We start from the raw sequence: 24,118 nt of genomic DNA on the forward strand, positions 1-24,118 counted from the left end.
GCAAGGTATTCACAATTACACATTGTTTTCAGTATTTCGTGCCCATATATTTTCCCATAGAAGTATTTATCACGCTATAAAGCAAAAGTGGAAGACGTCAACATTTCAAAGTAATTTTGAAGTTCCCATTGTTTGAAATGAAACTCAGTAAGGGCTATGTTACTAAACTTCCATTGCAATGAAATTTCTTTATCAAATAAAATCATAAAAGTGATCAAAATCAGCTTCAGATGGCCTTTCAATGTTATGAAATAGGACTCTTGATTACCAATGTTAATCTTATGTTGCCCTGGAATCTCCTTCACCCTAATTTCCTTGCTAACGATATTCAATAGTTTTGACATAATTATTGAAACAAGTAACAATTCTCTTTGCATTTTTCCTTTTGTTAACCTTAGTACATGATGCTATTAGTTGCAGTCTATGGTTTTAATGATGTTGAATCGATATTTTCTTTTCTAGTGGTAGTACCAGCTGTTTAAATATTGAGCTGCAGTATTATAGTTATATAAGTTTTCATTTTCAGAATTGTAATTTTAGAAGAAACTACTTGGTTGATTTGCCTTTTGGCTAAATTGCTATTACTGCTAAATAACATACTCATTTATAACTATGGAAGAATTCTTCCCAACAGTTTCTCTGTGTAAAAATCTGTAAGTATTAACATCGTTTCCAAGATAAAGATATCTTTGTAAACAAACTATAGTGAGAAAATACACAAGAGACATATATATATATATTTTCAATTGTCTTACCTTGTACTTGTCTTTTTTATGTCTTTGTAATTTGTACATTATTTTTCTCTTGCAATAAGGAGTTTTCTATGCTGTACTTTCATGTCCCGCTTCAAAGCACTTGTATTGTTAGTGCGAGCAAAATGAATATCATGTTTCTATCAGATAAAGGTTTTAGGAACTGTTCATACTGTCAATACGGGTGCTTTGAAGCATGTGGGAGGACAGTTTAGAGAGGTATTAGCATTAGAAAACTGTCTCAACTTACTGATTGCTTTGATGCTCAGTGTCCATATCTTTCGTTTTCCTTGTTCTTTATTATAGAATTTCTTTTACGATTGTCTTTCTAACTTCAAGTTGCACAAAGAGTTGACATTGCCGCAATACTCAATCAGCATGCCTGGAGGGGGGTGGGGGGGTGGGGATGAGGCAACAACCAAGGTCAACTAGGGCCTGGGAAATATGTAATAAAGAACACTATACCTTTCTGATATATTTAAGAAACTGGAGATTTCCAAAAGAGGCCATCAGTGACAAACTTGTCCCTGGGGGTCCTGGTTCGGTATGGGTACACCAGGATTTGTTACCTCACTTTATTCTACTGGACCAGCAACAGGATGGATTCAGAGGTGGATAATCAGAATTTTACAGTGAATCTATGGATTAAAACTAAAACAGTAAATAGGTCTAGGGTCAGCCTACAAGTTGTAACTAAGCAGATCTGTTGGATTGAGGGGTATTAGAGGGGCATGCAATCACAGCATTGTGGTTAAGGCAGTGGACATGTGATCTAAGGCTTGTAGGTTGGAGTCCTGGCCAGATCATTACGTTGTGTCCTCGAGCAAGGCACTCAATCTCCATTGCCTCTCTTCACACAGGTGTTTTATACACCCAATGGCGGAGCGTCCATACAGTCAGAGGGGGTGGATGCCCCCCCTCCCCCTGACGGACTCAAATGGACTGCTGGTGCCCTTTTCAGCTTTATACCACTTTTATTCGCGATTATTGACTTTTTTATTGCGCTCTCAAATACCTATTGACATTTGTCACATTTTGTTGGTGTAATGTTCTGACAAAATGGCGATGACACCTATTTATTCTCCGTTTATCTGCAAATTAGAAAGGCCCGGAAATGGTCATTTCCGGCGATCTATAGGGAGTATCTTTACTCAAATAATTTCTGTACGCTCCGCGCCAACCTGTGGTGGCGCTCCGCTTAGATAGTGTCCAGAGCCGTGTCGAAAGCGCCCCTACAGACCATTCTCTCCCCTCTGACCAATACCCCTAGCTCCGCCACTGAATGTGTAAAAGTAAATGGGCCTGATACAAGCACAGAATACAGACAGGTTAATGAGCAGAGTGAACACAAAAGAGATGTAAGAGGATTAGTAGACAAGGGAAGGAGAGAAGAAAGAAACCAACAGGGAGGATAGGAGAGGTAGGAGATAAACTGTAAAGAGAGGATTAAGGGAAGAGGGTGGGGAATAAACTGCAGAAGGATAGAGACAGAAAGGTGTGGAGAAAAAATGGTGGAATTGAGAATAGGGGTGACAGAGGGTAAAATGACCAGAACGTTCAGCTGGGATTGATCTGCTGTATAAAGTCTTCTGTATCAACCTTAGGGGAATCTGTAAAGTCCCTGCAGGACGCAACATTCCCTCTCCCCCTGTTTATATAGCGTGCAGATATGGTATATATTTCAAGAGTACGTAATTGAGTTTACTACATATTCAATTTTCGCTCCATAATTTACTGTCATATGGTCAAGAAAATCTGCAAAGGTATTTACAGGATTGGGAAGTTGACTTTTGGAAAAATCTCTGCAGTACATTAGCTTGTCAAGTTTGACTTTACATAATGAAACAAAACCCACATTGTTGAATTTTGCAAAAATTTCTTTCACAAGTGATTAATACAGTCAATGTCTGATTAAATGATGTTCAACATCCACCAATAATGCCAGCAAATAATTTGCAGGTCATACGAGCAGTCGTGTGCCTTAAATATAAAAAACTTAAGTTCCTTCAGATAGAGAGCTTTCAAGATTTTCTGGTGACTTCAAATGACCATTGACATTCTCCAAACTGATAGCAACCTAGTATTCGTTATTGGGAAGTCACGGGTCACATGTCATATCTGTTGACATTCCACTTCTTAAGACATTGATTTTACAAGGTAATTTCTATATTTCAATCACTGTTGACCTGAAATGATCTTTGACCTCCATGAGAAACTGTCAAAGTTTACACATCCTAACAACAATGTCCTTTAAATATGCAGATGCAGAGCTTTAATACAACGTTTTTTACAAAGTTAGCGTCACATACACACGCACAACCACACACACCGACTTCACTGCTTTGGTTACTTGCCTGCCTGAGGCAAGTTATCAACAATGAATGGACCGGCTTTAGCAATGTCCCATCTTGGAACTGAAGCCATCCGAACCCAAGAAGATAGTAACGTGGACTGTCTCACCTAACGACATTATACACATCTAAGATGGAGGGCGCTGCTCCTATGTTAAGATCAGAGCCGTATATACGGCTCTGGTTCAGATCAATGCAATGATGTCATGTCGTTGGGGACTATATCCAATTTCATCTGTATTACCATCATAGACGAAAGAATGTAATGGATGTAAGGAAACTCATGATAAGCCATGCAGACTGATGTTTATTTCCTGACCCCTACTCCTGATCTAGTTGGTGGAGTTGGGTTTTTCTTTGGTGGTTGGCTGCTACTCTGTCTTCCCCTCCGTCTGTCATTTTTCGGTGATGAAGAGTCATCTGCACCTCCTCGCCTCCTCTGTTTACCGCCCTTCACAGGTTTCGGGTTCAAACGATCTGAAACATTTCGGAGAACAATTCATTCGAATGAAAACTATAGCAAAGCTAGAATCACCCATGCAATTACAAACCTAATTTTCGCAACATAAATAATGATCTCCCTTAACACTTGAAATGATGATGTAAGGCAACACTACGCTATCCCTATACCATGATGATATCAGCATGATTCTTGCAGTTTCGTAACCACACTGCCAAACCCTTCCCGGGCCTCACCTCCATTTTCCCACTGTGATTTTTTCTTCTAGTAACTAGACAACATATGTTTACAAATAAGAAGCCATGTCAAGTATGAAATAGCTGAGATCTACGAACTAATGTTACCTTTTAAATATACTACTTACATATTTAAATATGCAGTAAGTATGTGATAATGTGCGATTATCATGTTTGGTCAGTAACATTCTTGAAATTAATGACACATTTGTTAACTATCAAGTTCATTCTTGTTTTAAATATAGAAGTAAGTTAGATGTTTAGATTTTTCATTCATTGATGATCTTACCTAAGAATTCTGTTTGGTTTTCCATTCCGTATAACATAGGTGTATAAGTCACTCGGTCATCCTCACTAGCCTCGTTTCCTGCAAGGAAAATAAACATCACCATAAGGTAACCAACATTCAACCGGTGGACAGACAAATTTATCAGTTTCATGGACTAAAGTATCGATAGGCAAAAGTTATAAAGAGCACCAATAAACAATCAATAGAACGAACATCAATATCAGGCGCGTATCCAGGATTTTCTAACCCGGGGGGCGCGAATTACCATCTAAGCGGAGCGCCTCCATCGGTTGGCGCGGAGCGTACAAGAAAATTTCTGGTTTTGATACCCCCCAGATCACCGGAAATGGCACTTCTCGGGCTTGAAAATGACCAACCAGATGTACACTTTTGCCTGAGAACCAAGTATTTCCCAAAGTTTTTTTTCCATCCATAACCTTTTTGAAGATTTTCACCAGGCACACATCATGTTCGACCTCATTGCATGTCCTATGGATCATTGCTTTTGTAGGTGATTCTACGTCACGGCCCACAATATCCGAAAGCCCCACTTTTCAAGGTTTTAAGCCCATTATTTCTTGAGAATTTGAAAATTAACATTTTTTGTGAATAAAAATCACTTCAAAACATACCCATAATGTTGCAAAAAATTCAATCTATGGACAACCAATATAGAAAAACCTCCTTGAACCCCTAATAGACAGGTCAAAATTGAACGAGTAGAAGAAAGTATGGTGAAGAATGTTGGTGAGGAAATTTTCGAAAATTCCGACACAGTTAATTTATTGGTGTAGAAATATTGCAACCTCTAATAATGGCTATTATAAAACTTGGTTTCGGAAATGAAAAATAGCAGATATTTCCGATATCAGGTATATCGAAACCGAACACTACACACATAGGCGTAAGTCCCGTATTTTTTCCCTTTTTTCGGGCACCTACTGAAAGAAAAATAAATAGCAATGAATAGCTTAAAAATGATCTCCTTGGTAATTAAAATAAAGTTCTAAGCTTGGCTGACATTACTACTGTAAAAGAGAGTTTTGACATAAATGGATCTGTATGCTTTTTCTCCATCTACATAAGACATTTGGTTGTTTACATTAGCATCCGGCGGTATACTGTGCAACTTTCACGGACCGTGCGGTACACGATGCCATGCAATGTAATGACCGATGCTTGCTTATATGATATTGGCATCGATATGTTGAACGCGCGCGCGCGAAGCGCGCAAAAAATTTCGGCTTTTTTTCGGGCAAGTCGTTACAGCCCCAAATCCAATTGGGCTCCTACGCCTTTGACTACACACATAGACAGTTTTTTGAGGCTGTTCATCGTGGAAATGCATATCAATGCTCACTAATATGATGTTATATCTGCTCTTTGCTTTACAAATTCGAACAGGCGTGTAGCGAGTAATTGCCAAGGGAGGGGCGAAGCGAAGCGGTTACAGTTGTCCCTCATAAGTTACAGCTATAACATGTTGCTCTGCGTAGGAAGTGACAACTTGCCCAGTGTGAAATTACTAGCGATGTCGTAAAGAAAATTTGCTCGGTTGCTCGGGGGGGGGGGGGCGGTCGCCCCCTTCCCGAAATGCGTCATGTTCCCCGACGACTCGGTCGAGTTCAAGACCAGCCACAGTTGGTTCCATATAGCACAATTGTACTACAATTTGTACAATTGTTTAAGGCGTCCATACACACACGCGTCATGATAGACCATATATAGTATTTATATAGATACATTAGTGAGAGAGGGAAAATGGTAACGTCAAAAATGGAGTTGTCGGTGTAAGGGGTACGGTGAGGCGCACACCCCCTCCGTAATCCTTGATCTGTCACTGGCTACCCTGTGTATATAATAGGGATCAGCGCTTTAACTATGACTGTTCCTCTTTCTCTTCCCGAGGTCTTGGCTCTCTTCTACTCCCTCCTTTTCTGCCTTTTTCTCTCTTTCTTCTTTTTCTTTTCCCTTCCTTTCTCTCCCCCTTTTCTTTTTTTTCCCCCTCCTTTTCCTTTTTTTCTTCTCTTTTTTTCTCTCCTCTTTTCCTTACCCGGGCGGCGCGCGCCCCCAACGCCCCCCCTGGATACGCACCTGAATATAATCACATTAATGGATCCTTTGAAGAACATGACAAAAAATTGCTATCCGATACTCAGTAGCAATGATAGTAAGCATTTAATAGGTGAAGTATTCAGTGCGTTGTTTCCTCAAGGTGTCCGTTCTAATATCTGTGACTTACTTCAACTCTTACAAGAATAAGAGCACCGATAAGCAATCAATAGAACGAACATCAATATAATCACATTAATGGATACCTTAAAGAACATGACAAAAGATTAGCCGATACTCAGTAGCAATGGTAGTAAGCATTTAATAGGTGTGGAAGTATTCAGTGCGTTTTCTCCCGAAGGTGTCCGTACTTATATCTGTGACTTACTTCTACTCTTACAAGAATAAGAGCACCAAAAAACAAACAATAGAACGAACATTAATATAATCACATTAATAGATATCTTAAAGAACATGACAAAAAATTGCTATCCGATACTCAGTAGCAATGGTAGTAAGCATTTAATAGGTGTGGAAGTATTCAGGGCGTTGTCTCCCCAAGGTGTCCGTACTTATATCTGTGACTTACTTTCAACTCTTACAAGAATAAGAGCACCAAAAACAATCAATAGAACGAACATCAATATAATCACATCAATGGATACCAACATCATACATGACAAACGATTGCTAGCCGATACTAAGTAGCAATGGTGATAAGCATTTAATAGGTGAAGTATTCAATGCGTTGTCTCCTCAAGGTGTCCGTACTTATATCTGTGACTTACTTTCAACTCTTACAAGAATAAAATTCCCCCTCTCTGTCAAGTAGTTTCTTCCATAGTCTTCAGGGTGGCTCCATAAATTAGCAACCTCTCCGTTCTCGTCTGACAAATCGAACGTTTCTGTGGAAAGAAACATTAATCAGGTAAAATACATATAACAGTGTGAATATGGTTCCTTTAATAATGGTACAGCCAATCTGCATAAAGCCTAATCACGTGATAAAAACATAACGTAGTAAAATGATGCATTTACATGGTGAGCGTATAGTACACACGATTCTGTAAATCGCTTTGCATTGCTGGTCTAAAAAGTAAAGGCTAAGCTACCGTGTGGTAAGTGACGTGATATATTTATATTTTTACCTTCTATATTGCAGTCACATTTTCTCTTGATGTCTCTCAGCAGATTAACATTTCTGCAATTTGGATTGAACAGAGCACTTTGGTCATCTGAAAGCAACAGAAATATATATCTTAGACAATTATGTATATCTTTTGTTTTAATATGAATATTCAATATGAACTTTAAACATAACGGCTCTGCCGTGGCTGATAACGAAGAAACAAAAATATCCACTTTAAAAGTTAAACGCCCTTGAATTTCTCCGACGACCTTTCTCCGTCTCGTGATAATCATGGTACATTGATTTATTGATTTCATGTTCCTAGCTAATGCTCACAGTCATTCTTCGGTATCTTTCACTATATATTGATCTTTTCCCCTCTATTCTGAAGTCATTAAATGTAGTTATAAACCATACGTTACTACTCTCAATCGTTCTACTAACAGAAATATAGCTCACATAGCCTCATAAGGTTGCTAAGTTTACGTAACTCAGGGGCGTATCCAGGGGGGGGGGCGCAACAGGCGCGCGCCCCCCCCTATTGGCCGTCACCAAAAAAAAAAAGTTTAGGAAAAAAAAAAATTGATGACGACCTTTATGTGAGATGTCAGTGATCGCTCAACCCCCCCCCCCCCCTCCCGTATGCTTTATTTTTTTTTTTGCCAAAAAAAGGTTCTGGCGAAGTTCGGCGGCATAACAGTTTTAGAAACATAGATGGTAATTGTGTTTGTATTATCACTATAAACACTAAATGACATGCCAGCCATACTAAATTGTGCATTTTGTGTCCATATTTACTGGAAATGTTGCTCATTATTAAGGTCGAAAAATGGATCACATATGGCCATGGGCGGCGATCCTGGGTGGAGGGGGGATATATCCCCCCATGAAAATGGGTGGAGGGGATGTAATGCACCATATCCCCCCCCCACCAAATGCCAGGGATAAGAATATTTTCATGCATACATTTATGCATCTTCGTTAATGTACGGCTCTTTTTTAGCTTCATTTCTCGCCTACCATAAACGCAGTGCGATCTTTTCAAATAAAGCGTCTTTATAAAGCAAAAATAGTTGCCTGTAGGCTTCATTGGCCCTATAACAACAAAATGTATTATTGCGCCCACGGTATTGATATAGTACATATATGCACCCTCATAGTATTAATATAGGCCCTTTAGTAGGCCTACACACGTACATGTTCCCTCGAACAGCTGAGAATCTCATGTAACCAGGGTAATGCTTAATACACGTTTCACCTGGATGCCCTAGCAATCGGTACCTAGGAATGTAACTATGTGTAATTGTGTATTGCATGTGTATAGGCCTATAATAGCCTGCATGAGGCCATTTTCTTCATCGAATAATATAACAGAGCTCTCGAACATTCTAACGTTGCGCCTGAAACAAGATTGACAGGGGCAATTTTCCCAAAATAACACCCGAAATTTAAAAAAAAAGTATTTTGGATCCTGATTATGAGATATTTCGGACATGAAATCCTTATTTTAAAGTTGGGTATATGCCGCTTGGAAACCTCGGGAAGTGCCGTTTCCGGCCATCTAGAGGGTTTGTTAATCCCAAAATTTTCTTGTACGCTTCGCGCCAACGCATGGTGGCGCTACGCTTAGATAGTCAACAAGGTCATATCCCCCCCACTCGGAAGTACGGATCGCCGCCCATGCATATGACACCATTTTGCATTTCAGCTCAGCCCTTCTTTTAAAGCAAAAATTGTACACCCCTCCCTTTAGACCCATCCCCCAGGACGGCCATCATTCATGCCTGGCGCCCCCCCCCCTATTGGAAAATCCTGGATACGCCCCTGTAACTTGAGAATTTGTACATATACGTTTACATCCCACCCGAACACTCGAACATATCAGCTATATCCCGGACCCCCCCTCCCTCCCCTGCCTTCCCCTGAACGATCTGTAGGCAAACACTGCCAACGACGTGCATGGCTTCTTACAAGTGTTGTACACGTCTTCCAAAGCCTCACGGTATCATCAACTGTTCTTTCCACCCCCACCCGTTCGCTGTCATGTGAAATATTCTGGCAACGCCTATGGTCCGAAAGCACTGGAACCGACTAGGCGGTCTGTGTAGGCTATGGCGCCTGCCAAGTGTTTTGGAATCTGCTGCCATCATTCAATAGTCAAAACGATAATTGATAGAAAGCGCGTTTCATATTATATGCATTCTGATATTATCATAATTCTTATGACTGAAGATTACTTGAAACATTTTTTTACAAACTGTAAGGTCTGTGACATATAAACGATCAACAGACATCAATTTTGCATATTTAAGATTACGTTTCCCAACTTGGGTTTAAGATTTAATTGAACATAGATTAAGGAGCATAAACGTGTGTTATCGACAGTATAAACTTATGAAATATATGCTTACCTCCAAAGCGAACTGTAATGAAAACCATCTTGGCTCAGGCTGTTAATTGATATCATTGAGCGATGTCTTTTTTATGAAAGGACAAAATAGATACAGGATCCAATTTTCATCGGAAAACAAACAAAAATATAAAATGCGTCAAACTATTTTCCATTCAGAGGTGAATATAGCGTCTTCTTGATGAATACACTATGTAGGCCAGCCTACTATGTGAATATATTTGCTGTGTGACTTTTCGACTACTAGTCTGCTCATTCCCCCGGTTGAGTACAAACTGGTACTCGCTTGTCTTTGAACGTGACAATAACTGTTACTGTAAAGTACACTGCCCGAGGCTACTTTAAAATCACGTTGGCAAGCATGTTCCACAACGAGTATTTATTGCTTAGTAGTCTAATCCTCAAATCGAAGATGCCCGTCTGTATTATTTTCTTTCTAAGCCTGACAAGACAATGGTTTATTGTTGACTTCCGTTAACTGGATACAGGTGCCATATACGCCACTATCGACCGACTTGGGCATGTCCTTGTCCACCATTGTTCGTCATTTGTTCCATTGAGCACTGAATAATCCGACCAATCTGTGTAAATCCGTCTGTATGAAGTCTGGCAGCAAATAATGTGTGCAGTACGTAGAGATGAGCTTTAAAATATCCAAATGTTGGAACTCTAGAAAATCATAATTATCATCTTGTAAGTCCCAACCCGGCAGTTCCAATGGTTCAGGTGTTTGCAGAGATTATATTGTTCCATGCATGAAAAAAGCGCGGTTGTTATGCTGCCATGGTAGGACCTAGCGCATCTACAGTGGTTATAACAGCGTGATAATAACGTGTAGTTGCCTGGTTATTATAACGTGATTCAATTTTAATATTTACAGCGAGATGAAATTTGATCATAATTCTGAAACCCGCGTGATCTCTACCGTTGCTATGGTAATCGACGCTAAGCGCGTAATAATCGTTCAACGATTTGCCCACAGAAGAGAATTCGCCTTTTAAATGTTGTAGACTACCAAACTTAGCTAATAAAATGTAAATTCCACTGATTAAGGGAATTGTAGTGTACAAATAATATTGTTTATACCGAAGACAGAGTATTGAGAGAATGTGAAAGAAACAAATTTGGTTTACTTCCGTTATGTTTTTCGTCCAACGAAAACCGCGTTTTGTAACTGCTTGTCGTTTACATTTGGTGTTCGAAAGTTAGTCATTGGAACATCGGTTTGTGTGTAGGTAGATTACAATTATGACTGTCAATTTCAACATATACACGTCCTAAGCAGATGAAACCAACGCCAATACGTCATTATGTTTGAATCGTCATCAATAATGAAATTCAACATCAAATATAACATCATATTATGTAGGCTACTGGTTTTATGGCAACCTCATCTACATTTAGAAAAGAAATTGTCTCCGACCGCTTGTTCGGAGTAACGACTTTCTAAATGTATTTTCTTTGTACTGATATTTTAACGTCTCCCCTGGGTTCCTGACCTTGATCATGTAGGTAGGCCTAATAACATTTTACGAGGAAGCGGTTAACCAGCCTGATAAACACAAAGTTTAACCAGGGAGCTGCTACTCTGACTAGCAGCTCGCCTGGTTAAACTTCAACCAACATAAAGACTGGTTCCTCTGTGTAAGCCGTCTGGGATTACAAGGCTATTGTCTTAAACCACACGTGTCCCGGAAGACACAACAATTAATTAGTATGGTAACATGCAAATAATTTTACTGTTTGCTTGTGCTACTGGTGAACTATCAATCACAATGTACGTAATAATGACCCGTGGCCAGAAATGCTTTTCTATAATTCATATAATTGTGACCACTCCTAAACCACACCTCCTATACATGGTGCATTTTAGTAGCCTATTAACACACCTCACATACATGGTGCCTTATAGTATCAAGCACAACTCCTATATATGGTGCCTTGTAGTATCGAACACACCTCATATACATGGTGCCTACTAGTATCAAACACCCCATACATGGTGCCTTGTAGTATGCAACACACCTCCTATACATGTTGCCTTGTAGTATCAAACACACGTAAACATAGTGCCTTGTAGTATCAAACACACCTCCTATACATTGTGTCTTGTAGTATGAGACACACCTCATATATATGGTGCATGGTAGTATCAAACACAACTCATATACATGGTGCCTTATAGTATCAAACACACCTCCTATACATGGTGCCTTGTAGTATCAAACACACTTCATATACATGGTGCATTGTAGTATCAAACACACCTCCTATACATGGTGCCTTATCGTATCAAACACACCTCCTATACATGGTGCCTTGTAGTATCAGACACACGTACACATGGTGCCTTGTAGTATGCAACACACCTCCTATAGGCCTACATGGTGCCTTGTAATATCAAACACACATCATATAAATGGTGCCTTGTAGTATCGAACACAACTCATATGCATGGTGCCTTGAATTGTTAAACACACCACCTATACATGGTGCCTTGTAGTATGCAACACACCTCTTATACATGGTGCCTTGTAGTATCAAACACACCTCCTATACATGGTGCCTTGTAGTATCAAACACACGTACACATGGTGCCTTGTAGTATGCAACATACCTCATATACATAGTGCCTTTGTAGTATCAAACACAACTCATATGCATGGTGCCTTGAATTGTTAAACACACCACCTATACATGGTGCCTTGTAGTATGCAACACACCTCTTATACATGGTGCCTTGTAGTATCAAACACACCTCCTATACATGGTGCCTTGTAGTATCGAACACAACTCTTATGCATGGTGCCTTGAGTTGTTAAACACACCACCTATACATGGTGCCTTGTAGTATGCAACACACCTCTTACACATGGTGCCTTGTAGTATCAAACACACCTCCTATACATGGTGCCTTGTAGTATCGAACACAACTCTTATGCATGGTGCCTTGAATTGTTAAACACACCACCTATACAAGGTGCATTGTAGTATCAGACACACGTACACATGGTGCCTTGTAGTATGCAACACACCTCATATACATGGTGCCTTGTAATATCAAACACACATCATATACATGGTGCCTTGTAGTATCGAACACAACTCTTATGCATGGTGCCTTGAATTGTTAAACACACCACCTATACATGGTGCCTTGTAGTATCAAACACCTCATACATGGTGCCTTCTAGTATCAAACAAACCTCCTATACATGTTGCCTTGTAGTATGAGACACACCTCATATACATTGTGCCTTGTAGTATCACACACACCTCATATACATGGTGCCTACTAGTATCAAACACCTCATACATGGTGCCTTGTAGTATCAAACAAACCTCATATACATTGTTCCTTGTAGTATCATGAACACCTCATATACATGTTGCCTTGTAGTATCAAACACACCTCATGTACATGGTGCCTACTAGTATCAAACACACCTCCTATATATGGTGCCTACTAATATCAAACACCTCATACATGGTGCCTTGTAGTATCAAACACACCTCCTGTACATGGTGCCTACTAGTATCAAGCACACCTCCTATACATTGTGCCTTGTAGTATGAGACACACCTCATATACATGGTGCCTTCTAGTATCAAACAAACCTCCTATACATTGTGCCTTTAGTATCAAACACACCTCCTATACATGGTGCCTTCTAGTATCAAACACACCTCATACATGGTGCCTTGTAGTATCAAACAAACCTCCTATACATTGTGCCTTGTAGTATGAGACACACCTCCTATACATGGTGCCTACTAGTATCAAACACCTCATACATGGTGCCTTGTAGTATCAAACAAACCTCCTATACATTGTGCCTTGTAGTATGAGACACACCTCCTATACATGGTGCCTACTAGTATCAAACACCTCATACATGGTGCCTTGTAGTATCAAACACACCTATACATGGTGCCCTCCAGTATCAGACATATTGTGAGTACATTGGGATTGGTACTTAGAAATGAAGAGAAAAGAGAAATGGTTTAAACTTTCAACTTCCGTGTATTTATACTATACAAATACTAAATAACTCAAGAATATTTAATTGTTACGTGATCACATCAAGTAATATATGGTTGGAATGCAATGGGAGACCAATCTGAATAAGCCTGGGATATGGAATTCTTTCAAAGCTGAATTACACTGCCTGCATAGTATATATGCTTGTTTATCAATTACAATAACTCAGAGTAAAAATAATAGAAGAAATGTTTGATCCATTTCAACAAATAGCACTGACCAAGGAGGCAAGTAAAGCTATCAGGTTATGTTGGAGCACCCAACTCCCCCCCCCCCCCTCCCCAGTGAGTGAAGGTATCAGGTCGTGATTGAGCACCAACATGTCATCAACCTCCCTCCCCCCTCCCCCCTGGTGAGTTAAGTACCAGGTCATGATGGAACATCATCCAGTCATCAAACATCCCCCAGATATTCAAACTTTATATAAGTTAGGCTAAAGAATAATATACCCAGCAGTAGAGCATTATACAAGCGGGATGGGAGAGGAGGGTAATGTGGCTGTTTATGATTGGCTGAATGGTTACTTGATCCTTACGTGCACCAACCTGACCAATAGCAAATGATGTCAGATGGGCTCTGTTTACACTCTCTATTCATTGCATATATATGTTCTAAATCATGTGCATAACAACTACAGACAAGCATTCATGGACATAAACAGAAAGAATGGCTTAATGATGCAAACAATATTCTGATATGAATTCACATACCTGCAATGAAAGACCTTGTGACTTTGGTGTAAACAAATGAGTGTATGAATAAGTACTACCATTACCACAGCATTACTAAGAACAAACTTAACATAACAAACAATTTACACCTTTGACTTTCAACCGTTTCAAAATAGTTCTTGTGAAATATGCAAGAGAAAACCAGTTATAGTTATACTAGAAGCACACTCTATTCATTGTATAAGTAAGTTGGTGATTTGTGAAACATCTTAGAAAATACTTCAAATATGACAGGCCTCTTTTATATTATAATTTATGACATACCAGCATGAATATGCATCAGAGATATTTTAGATATCAAAGCAATGATTTGTAATTAATAAGAATTCAAGGTTGGAGTGATGAAGAAGTAAGTTGTTACATGGTACATATTAGAATACTTACAACACTGAAAAATATTAGTATTACTTTATATACTAACAACGGCAACAGCCATCTTGTACTAATCTACCAAATCTAGTAGATAATTTACATATCATAATATATAAGCAATAATAAGAATTCCTGTCTGGGCATCAGTAACCTTCCAGTTGCATTACTTATTTTTAAGGGTAAATAGCAATAACCCCAAGAAGAGATAACCTGACCAAGAATTATATGTGTGCGACTTACATCAACAGCTCAAGAAAAGTGTCTTAAGTATGAACATCTATACCAGAAAAATCCCAAACTGGTTAGAATGAGAAGGGTAGAATGAGCAAGAGGGCAGTAGACCAGATGGGCCAGTCACCAGGTGAGGCCAGTGCTAAAAGGATCCTGCTCTTCACACAGTAGATTAAGAGTGCAGTTGTTGTGAGGAGACAGGAAAGTGAGATGTGAAGTAAATTCTTAATCTACTGCAGCTTAGTTATGTACCGATATATTTGTGCAGTAAGCCAGGTATGGTGAATTTACCATTATCCTTATGTGATAAGAAACAGCCTTTAAAATGTAATAAAATAATTTTACAATTGTTCTCTTGGTAGACATTAATTGCCTGGTATGATAAATTTACCATTACCCCAATTTGATAAGAAACACACTTTGAAAATGTGATCATGTATTTTCACAATTATACTCTTGGTAGACATTAGTTGTTTGACTCTTTCGAAACAAAAACAAAAAATCTGAAAATGTTACCAAATTTAGCTAGAGGTTCTCAAGACACTTGCAATTGGAAATAATACTAAGACACTCGAATAGGGACATTTGCACTCAATGAATGTTGCTTAGCCAATGATTTCTGACTTCGTTCAATTCTAGAATTTGTCATAAATCAAACCTAAAGTCTTTCTTAATTAGCCTTGTGTAAATGCATTCTCCATACTTAGTGTACAGAGTGTAATGTATCTGGTGTCTCATCACAATATGGTTTGTGAAATGGGCAAAGTACTTTACAAGAGAAACTTCATAACTCTAATTTTCAACACTACATATTTCCTTGAGTATGCATGTTAATATCAGCCCTCCCAGGAGAGGGATTGACATGGGAAGGATGAGGTAGGCATAACCTATAAACTAATTGTATTCCTATTTAAAGCTGTAATCTGTATTAGATTGAATTTGCATCATTCTCACCCAAATCATGTAATGTTAGCAAATAGTTGGAAACCCTTCACCCTAAATATGAGATTTGTGTGACTGCAAACACTAAATTTCCAGAATTGTATTCACATATAAGTCAAAACCATTCACAGAATGACAGTGGGGGTAATTCATGGTTCAAAAGAACATTTAACTTAACAACTGAATTCTCCTCCCCACCTCTAAACCCAAAAAATCACAATCTCATTTACCATGACACTAAGAATATTTGTTTATGTAATAATATTTCTCTCCTTTTTTATCATTTAATTGATCTGATCTGATTTTCATTGATCAGTGGACAGTAGGGATATCAGGCTTTAAGAATAAACACAAAAACCTAACAAATTCTCATTCCCATCTCTGACCCAACATTCACACTTTCTTCCCCGTGATTCTACGAAGATTAATAATATTTAATAATATTTCTAAAATATCTCAAAATATAAATGATCTGAGTTACATCTTAGATGTAGTTGTCTCTGTGGTTGGTTTTCTGTCATTGTAAACATCCAGCTAACATTGCCATCTTTTATGCTTTAAATGAAAGCTTTCATAAACACAACTACAAAAGACTGCCACAGAAGACAACTACACTATAAAGTAGTCCATATGCTCTGCTATGGATACAACACGGATAAGCCATCTATCCTCTATACAGCAAAGCATATAAACTAGAGAAAGAAGCCTCAAATCTGATCTATAACGAGAATCGATACTATGGTTGCTCGGAGACGCTGCTTGACAACCACTCATTCTTCGCTACCTGCAGGTTTGCCCGTCCAGCCAGTATCACCACTCGATGGAGGTTTCGATCCTAGCTTTCATCAATGTAACTGAAGCAATGAGAGCTTGTATTAAGAGAATCCATCTCCGACCAAAAGAGTACTTTGATTGATAAATAAGTCACTGATAAAGTCAATGGTACAAAAGATTCCAAAGAGAAATTCAATGCGATGAGAGAGGATGGACCGACCCACTCTGGAGATGAGGACTGTCAAGATTCTGTGAGAAACAAAAACAGACAGATATTAAATAGAGACATAGCTGGTAGAAATAAAATTAATCACTGGTTTGATTTAATATGCCAGATATGTAACACTGGTTAACTCATAACTGTAACAAGAATGTTTCTAATATTGGCCTGGGAGTTATTTTACAATGCTTAGCAGCCACATGTGTGGGAAGAATAACTGCTTATAACTGGCACTTTATGTCTGGTGTGATATCCAATTGCATACTTTTAGCTCATTTTGGATTCTCCTACAGTTCAGAAGATCGCAGTTCAGAAGACCCACCATATTTTAGCTGACCAGAGCTCACACCTACAAACTTTCCAGATGCTAGGTTTCCAAATGCTAACTTTTGTTTCTAATTTCACCACCTTTATCCATTCACCCATAGCACTGGTAACTTAATACTTGATGACAATGAGTATATCAACTGCCCCCCTCTTTTTTTCCTCAAAGTCTGAGATCCTTTCACTAAATTCTTAGATTTTTTTCAAAAGTTCTTTTAAATGATTCAGATAAAACGAAGATACAGAGGGATACACAATCAAGAGAAGAGACAGGAAGAATGATCATCTCTCTCTTACTCTGAACAGGTCCAGCACAAATATACACTAGTCAGGGTTCATCCCTACTGTGAAGGATGTCACACCAAGTTACTACAAAAACAGGTTAGACATTTTAACCTTTACAATGATAGTTACTCGGGTCAGACATTTTAACCTTTACAATGATAGTTACCCGGTCTAGAAATTTGAGTCTTTACAAGGATAGTAACCTGGGTCAGACATTTGAAAGTTACCCGGATCAGACATTTGAACCTTTACAAGAATAGTTACTCGGGTCAGACATTTTAATCTTTTCAAGGAAAGTTAACCGGTCCAGAAATATCTAATCTGCATCTTATCCTTACCTTGATCACATCGAGGAGTTTTTCAACAGAAGGGCGATCGGTGGATGCCTGACTCACATAGATCATGCTGTATCGACCAGCACCGTCCAACACAATGTTACCTCCCATCTAAGAAACAAGAGTACAATATGGTTGTAAATCACTAACTAACAAAGCAGCCTCGATAACAGACAACGACTATGTGATACCTTACATTGAACAGCAGAGAGAGAGAGCAGGAGAAGATTGCACCTTTCACAGAACCTCATTAAAACCCTCTATTACAGCAGTTTAGTTACACTACATGGCACTCCTGATAGGAATTATTAATAAACTAACATCTCACTAGTAAAGTAACTTGCAGTTGCATTATTTTTAAGTGGCAGACAAGCATTGCATAAGCAATACAATACAAGCATGTATAAACATTTCTGGAGAAAATATACAGGCAAATATTAACTGCTCCTTTTTTTTGAGGGGGGGGGGGGAGGTGGGGCATCTTACCTGTTCTTTATCATCTTCAAGGTCGGAGAAGTCCTCCGGCAGTCTCTTCTGGGCCAGTGTTTGCTCTGTGTAGTATTTCAAGACTCCAGTGTTCCACACACCAGACACAGTCCTACCCATTCCTGCTGCTTTGTAGATCTGTTGAGAATACATATATATAATTGAAAATGAGCTGCTGAAACACTGGGATCTTCCAGTCATTCATTGCAACCTAATGTGTTAAGATCTTGAATGGAAAGTTTTAGGCTCCTTACAAGTCTTTCCTAATGTCAAAGACCCTATGTATTGTAAAATGTGTTTTTAAATACTTTTTAATCTTGGAAGAACAAATATGTTCATAACAAAGTCATGAATAAGGGGTTAATCAACGGTCTAGCGTGCGTTACTCACAGGATTAATGCACGATCGGGGGATAATGCAAGCGATGCACGAGGGCGGAGCCCGAATGCATCCAGCGATAGCATTAACACCCGGAGTGCATTAATCATGTGAGTAACGCACGCTAGACCGTTGATTAACCCCGTACATTCATACACTACCATTTGTGTGGGGGAAAAATCATAAAACAAAACATAACAAAACATTTTTGGTTACATATAACCAAAGATTTATTTAAGTCATGCCCCGTAATTTTACCGTGCATTACTCACAGGATTAACCACGGTCAGCTGACCTGAATGGAACAATAGGATTTAGGAATCTTTACTAAGTATGAATGAACAACATCTTATTATTGTCTTTGATCACCTATACAGTATCCACATGCACTATGTTATGGTGGTCAAACTTATTAGTTGCAACTATAATACCAGGGAGCTGATACCCTACCCTCATTTAATGATTATGATCTGTGAGCAGGGAGCTATTACCCCACCCTCTTTGAAGGGGCATGGAGCTATTACCCTATCTTAATTGTAGGGGCAGGGAGCTGTTACCCTATCCTCACTGAAGTGGCAAGGAGCTTTGACCCCACCATTGTTGAAAGGGCAGGGAGCTGTAAACCTACTTCACTGTCGTGGCAAGGAGCTATGACCCCATCCTCAGTGAAAGGGCAGGGAGCTGTTACGCTCATTGACGGGGCAGGGAGCTATTGCCCTATCCTCATTGAAGGGGCAGGGAGCTATTGCCCTACCCTCATTGAATGGGCAGGGAGCTATGACCCCACCCTCATTGAAGGGGCAGGGAGCTGTTACCCTATCCTCATTGAAAGCTATCAGCATGGATCTCAGACACAGTCCTCATTGAAAATCCATGAGCATGAGAAGGGAGAAGGAAGCTACTTCTTACCCTCTTTTAGTGATATCAGCAGTGACTACTCTACATTTAATGCTATAGGAAGGAAGCCTTTACCCTACCTTTCATGAACTTATCCTAGGAAGTGGAACACATTAGGTGGTCTGTGATGTCATCATGGTATATTAACTTTGGAAGCTTTTTTGATCATCATTGATTTATCATTGAGGATATATAAATATATATGTAGATAGTTTGCTTAGCTGTTAATGTTTTCTGGTCTTGGAATTATTACCAACATGCAATGTTTTATAACGATATGTTATTTCCCTCCATTGATAAATGATTTGAATGTTATAGGGCAACAACAAACATTGTCAACTCAATCGTCAGGATGACATCAATATCTCAGTTGTTGCCAGATGATTTCTCAAGATATCATTTAATATGAAATTCATATCTTCATCAATCATTCAAAATCATATCTGCTACAAGTATCTGATACCACTGAGAATGCAGAAACTTTGTGTTAAGCAATGAACTTCAGCCACCAGAAGATCCTTTAAAACCTACGATCCATGAGCAGCTAAAACTGATTGCCATACCTGTCTCTCTTGATCGAGGAGCATGTCATAATCAAATCCAGTCTCCTTCAGCCATCTTTGAGCACCAGCCATCACACCAAATGAAACAATTACAATTTTTGTACCAAGCTTATTGAAGTCTTCTTCATGCTCTCGTATAGCACGGATGTGCTCTCGTCACGGAAGTCATGCAAAATGCCTCAACAACACAAGGACCAAGCTTCTACACCCATCCAGATGTGATCCCAATGTGCTTTCCCTGAGACAAAACAATTATTATGATATCAGTGAAATTATAAATTATACAATAACATGTTAACATTTTCAAGAGTCTCAGTATTACCAAAGTTGAGATGAAGGGAAGACAAATGTCCATAATTCATCTGAGTCTGGGAGTCAGTCCAGAAGAACTAAAAGAACAATTCCCTGATAGAGGGCTAATATAACAAATATTATGTTAATATCCTGTGTAGACTCTTATCAAGGACACGCTTTTCTGTCAATTCAGCCACTTTGCACACTGAACATGTTAAGATATCTTGGTTGAAATCTGATTCAGGTTTGCTCAATGTCAGTGATTTGCCTCATTTCAAGATGACCTATGACCTCTTCTATGGTGTTACAGCTATGCCCCTTCATCCAACCAAATGGTTATGTTCTTAGCACTAAAACTTGTAAACACTGACTGATACTTACCATATATTTCTATACTACACATCATATGACATTGTAGTCATAAAGAGCGAATGTTGTTTCCAATAAAATCAACTCACCTTCCTGTCCTGGCATCTGTAAGTTTCACATTCAATGGTCCCAATCTCCTAATCTGTTGCTTTTTAACGTGGCAATAGTCCACTGGACTTTGCCAAGTCCGGTCACAATCTACCAGAAAGTGGTCCCAGTCATCCTGTGTAAACAAATTAATTCCATCACTGCATCACAACGAAAAAAAGCTGAACACTACGGCGAATAATGCAGGAGTAAATTGTGTTAAATATAGTTGTAGGACGACATCCCTCAAACCAACAGTTGATTTTCAGTTACGAGTGCAAGATGATTTTACTTATATTAAAAGTAATGTTCAAATTATTATTGATTTTTATTGAAGGTGATGAAAATAAGACTATTCCAATCAAAGATTATTTATTGATCAGAAAGTACTGATTCCATTCCATTCTAACACATTCTTACCCAGATACTTCTGTTATGTATCACAAATAGTAGTTATGGAAGTAGTGGCACTACAGCACACAGAATTGATCCATGGATGTGTAACGCTACACAGCTAAAGTCTACCTGACAGAGATGGGTCTATATTGCAAAATGACTTAAAACACATTGATAAATCATCAATATCCTCTAGCTAATAGCTATACACACTGTGAGACTGCAGATGGAATCAAATAAGAAACCTGATGACTGCACGCCCAAATATACTACGGATTACTGGAGAAGCATTGGAAAATCAAATGACCACTCACTGTAGCCTGCACACACTATTAGGAGCTATGAATGGACCAAACCTTAATTATCACTGTACCTCAACTTCACATAGATCACTAAAACAGTCTTGGATCTCTTTGCTTGCATAGTACTTCTGAAAAAGCTTTTCATAGGCAGCCCATGTCAGAACTCCAATGCTGTGGAGAAGGAAGATGTTGCCAACAGTATCAGTACGTTGGCCACACATTTGTCCCATTTTAAGGAATTAAGTAATTATGCAAAGTTAAGCTTTGTAATCTGATGAATTCCTGATTGATGCTACACTAAATCTTTTGTTTGCATTGTGCAATAAAATTTCCCTTTTGGATATCCTGGGAGCAGTACTTTAAAAGTTGTTTTATGATTTTATTTCACTAACATAACAAAGTAAATAAATTTCATTAAGAAAGCTCTTCAAAGATTTCCAAATTTAAAATAAAAGATGACACAACATTTTGTGGGATACCAAATTCATGCGATAAAAATTAACTACCTCATTAATTATGAGTTGTTAAATAGCTGTAATCGCATCTGAGCTCCTTTATGCAGATGGTGGAACTGTTTCCCATTGTCTGTTAATATGTCATGGCATGTTCAGAAAGACACAAAGGAACAAACTCAACATGCAGCAAGAATCAATCAATACTAACCTTCTCAGGGCTTTTTCATATGCACCACAAATTTTGCTCCCCAAAACACAGTCATCTAGAAAATGTTCTGCAGATCCTGAAAAAGAAAGAAACCAAGTCTGTTGGGTGTATGCAATGCATATGATGAGTACAGTCGTTGTCACTGACATGCAATCTCAATCTCTTTTTTTACTAATATTCAGTCAGAATAATTATTCTTTTTCTATTTCACTAGTTCAAACAATGGGGAATCGGTCTCCATATAAACCTATCAAACCTAACCCCTTAAACACTGATCAATCCTACCGACTAACAATTCCCGAATGTTTCCTTACTAAAGTATTATATTTAATCAAGGCTGGTCGGGCGAAATGACCAGGCTGGTCGGGCGAAATGACCAGGCTGGTCGGGCGAAATGACCAGGCTGGTCGGGGGAAATGACCAGGCTGGTCGGGGGCTATGACCAGGCTGGTCGGGCGAAATGACCAGGCTGGTCGGGCGAAATGACCAGGCTGGTCGGGCGAAATGACCAGGCTGGTCGGGCGAAATGACCAGGCTGGTCGGGCGAAATGACCAGGCTGGTCGGGCGAAATGACCAGGCTGGTCGGGCGAAATGACCAGGCTGGTCGGGCGAAATGACCAGGCTGGTCGGGCGAAATGACCAGGCTGGTTGTGCGAAATGGCAGTTGGGCGAAATGGTTGTTGGTCGAAGTGACCTGTTTCCGTTCTTATGCTGTAGCCTTAGTAGCTCTACTGTAGGGCCTTAATTAGGCTAGGGCATCGGCTTAAATTGTACTTGTAGGTCATATCTCTCTCTAACAAAAATCGCTGAAATGTGAAAGAAAAGGAATGGCAAATGCATTAACGTTCATTTCAGTTTATATATTGGCCAAACTTTCGCACATAACTATACTAAAGAACATATAATTATGTTTTATGTGTAGAAAGTCTGTTTTAAGTAAGTGTACATGTAGCACAGATACAATCGTAAGTTGCATAACGCAAGAAAAGGAAGTAACACTAACACTGAGTAACAATTAAGTTAGTATTAACCATACCTCTCGCAGCAGTTTCTCCTTCTCTACACGCCTCTCGTAAACTCTTTGTGAGTGTTTCTGTTACTTCTACCAAGGCAACTTGTTCTTCCGACGCGATGCCATTATCTTTCATCACCGTTTTCGCCATTTTTGGCTAGCTAAACTACCATACTAGGAGAAGTGTGTATGGCAGCCACTACGTCGCTACAATTCAGTGTTCACTTCAACGTAACGTGGATATGTTTTCTTATCATTTCGTCGGTGTGTGATCTGTGTTGCACAGTATCTTGATGGTATGCTGCCGGATATAAAAAAAAGCAAGTCACTGTGGTTCGGCAATTTTACGTGGTGTAAGCTGCCGTGACGTATGTACTACGTCTCAATAATGCACGTTTCGTTCAAGGTGAAAAGAAAACTATGTAGGCCAAAATCAAATCATCTTTGCTGTTATAAAATAAGTTCTATGCACATTGCTTACATCGTAGACTATTGTATGTACTGCAAAAATGCTAGGTAGGACAGGACTTATGGCAAGCCGTTTTAACAGTTACCTCGTGATAGAACTAATTCCACTTAAGTAGAAAACAATTAAGCTTAAGTGAAATTAATTGCATTTTACTTAAGTTTAATTGTATTCTACTTAAGTAAAATTACCACTTTCTTTTAAGCTTAAGTTAAATTCAATTTTAATTCAGCTTAATTGTATTCTACTTAAGTAAAATACAATTCTAC

The 24,118-nt window shown here is 39.0% G+C and overlaps 2 protein-coding genes across 2 annotated transcripts; both read right to left on the reverse strand.

Annotated features, from left to right (window-relative positions):
- Nucleotides 1-2: 2 nt before the first annotated feature.
- Nucleotides 3-9,820, reverse strand: LOC139972062 (uncharacterized protein CXorf65 homolog). Its single transcript, XM_071978959.1, has 5 exons — nt 9,681-9,820; nt 7,289-7,375; nt 6,929-7,045; nt 4,089-4,166; nt 3-3,580 (listed from the first exon to the last, which is right to left on the reverse strand). The coding sequence occupies exons 1-5, from the start codon at nt 9,706-9,708 to the stop codon at nt 3,411-3,413; spliced, it is 480 nt and encodes a 159-aa protein (XP_071835060.1). The 5' UTR covers nt 9,709-9,820; the 3' UTR covers nt 3-3,410.
- Nucleotides 9,743-24,027, reverse strand: LOC139972059 (uncharacterized). The gene is made up of 8 exons (XM_071978955.1): nt 23,408-24,027; nt 22,371-22,446; nt 21,779-21,878; nt 21,012-21,145; nt 20,260-20,497; nt 18,422-18,559; nt 17,939-18,046; nt 9,743-17,020 (listed from the first exon to the last, which is right to left on the reverse strand). The coding sequence occupies exons 1-8, from the start codon at nt 23,532-23,534 to the stop codon at nt 16,964-16,966; spliced, it is 978 nt and encodes a 325-aa protein (XP_071835056.1). The 5' UTR covers nt 23,535-24,027; the 3' UTR covers nt 9,743-16,963.
- Nucleotides 24,028-24,118: the final 91 nt, after the last annotated feature.

Source organism: Apostichopus japonicus, chromosome 8 (genome assembly GCF_037975245.1).
Source record: "Apostichopus japonicus isolate 1M-3 chromosome 8, ASM3797524v1, whole genome shotgun sequence".
Lineage (NCBI taxonomy): Eukaryota > Metazoa > Echinodermata > Holothuroidea > Aspidochirotida > Stichopodidae > Apostichopus > Apostichopus japonicus.

Excerpts from the sequence above, each read along its gene's own strand:
- LOC139972062 (XM_071978959.1), bottom strand. The coding sequence starts at position 9,708 with ATGGTTTTCATTACAGTTCGCTTTGGAG. Across the intron at positions 7,376-9,680 it reads CATTACAGTTCGCTTTGGAG|ATGACCAAAGTGCTCTGTTC; the intron begins GTAAGCATATAT and ends TGTTGCTTTCAG. Across the intron at positions 7,046-7,288 it reads ATGTGACTGCAATATAGAAG|AAACGTTCGATTTGTCAGAC; the intron begins GTAAAAATATAA and ends TTCTTTCCACAG.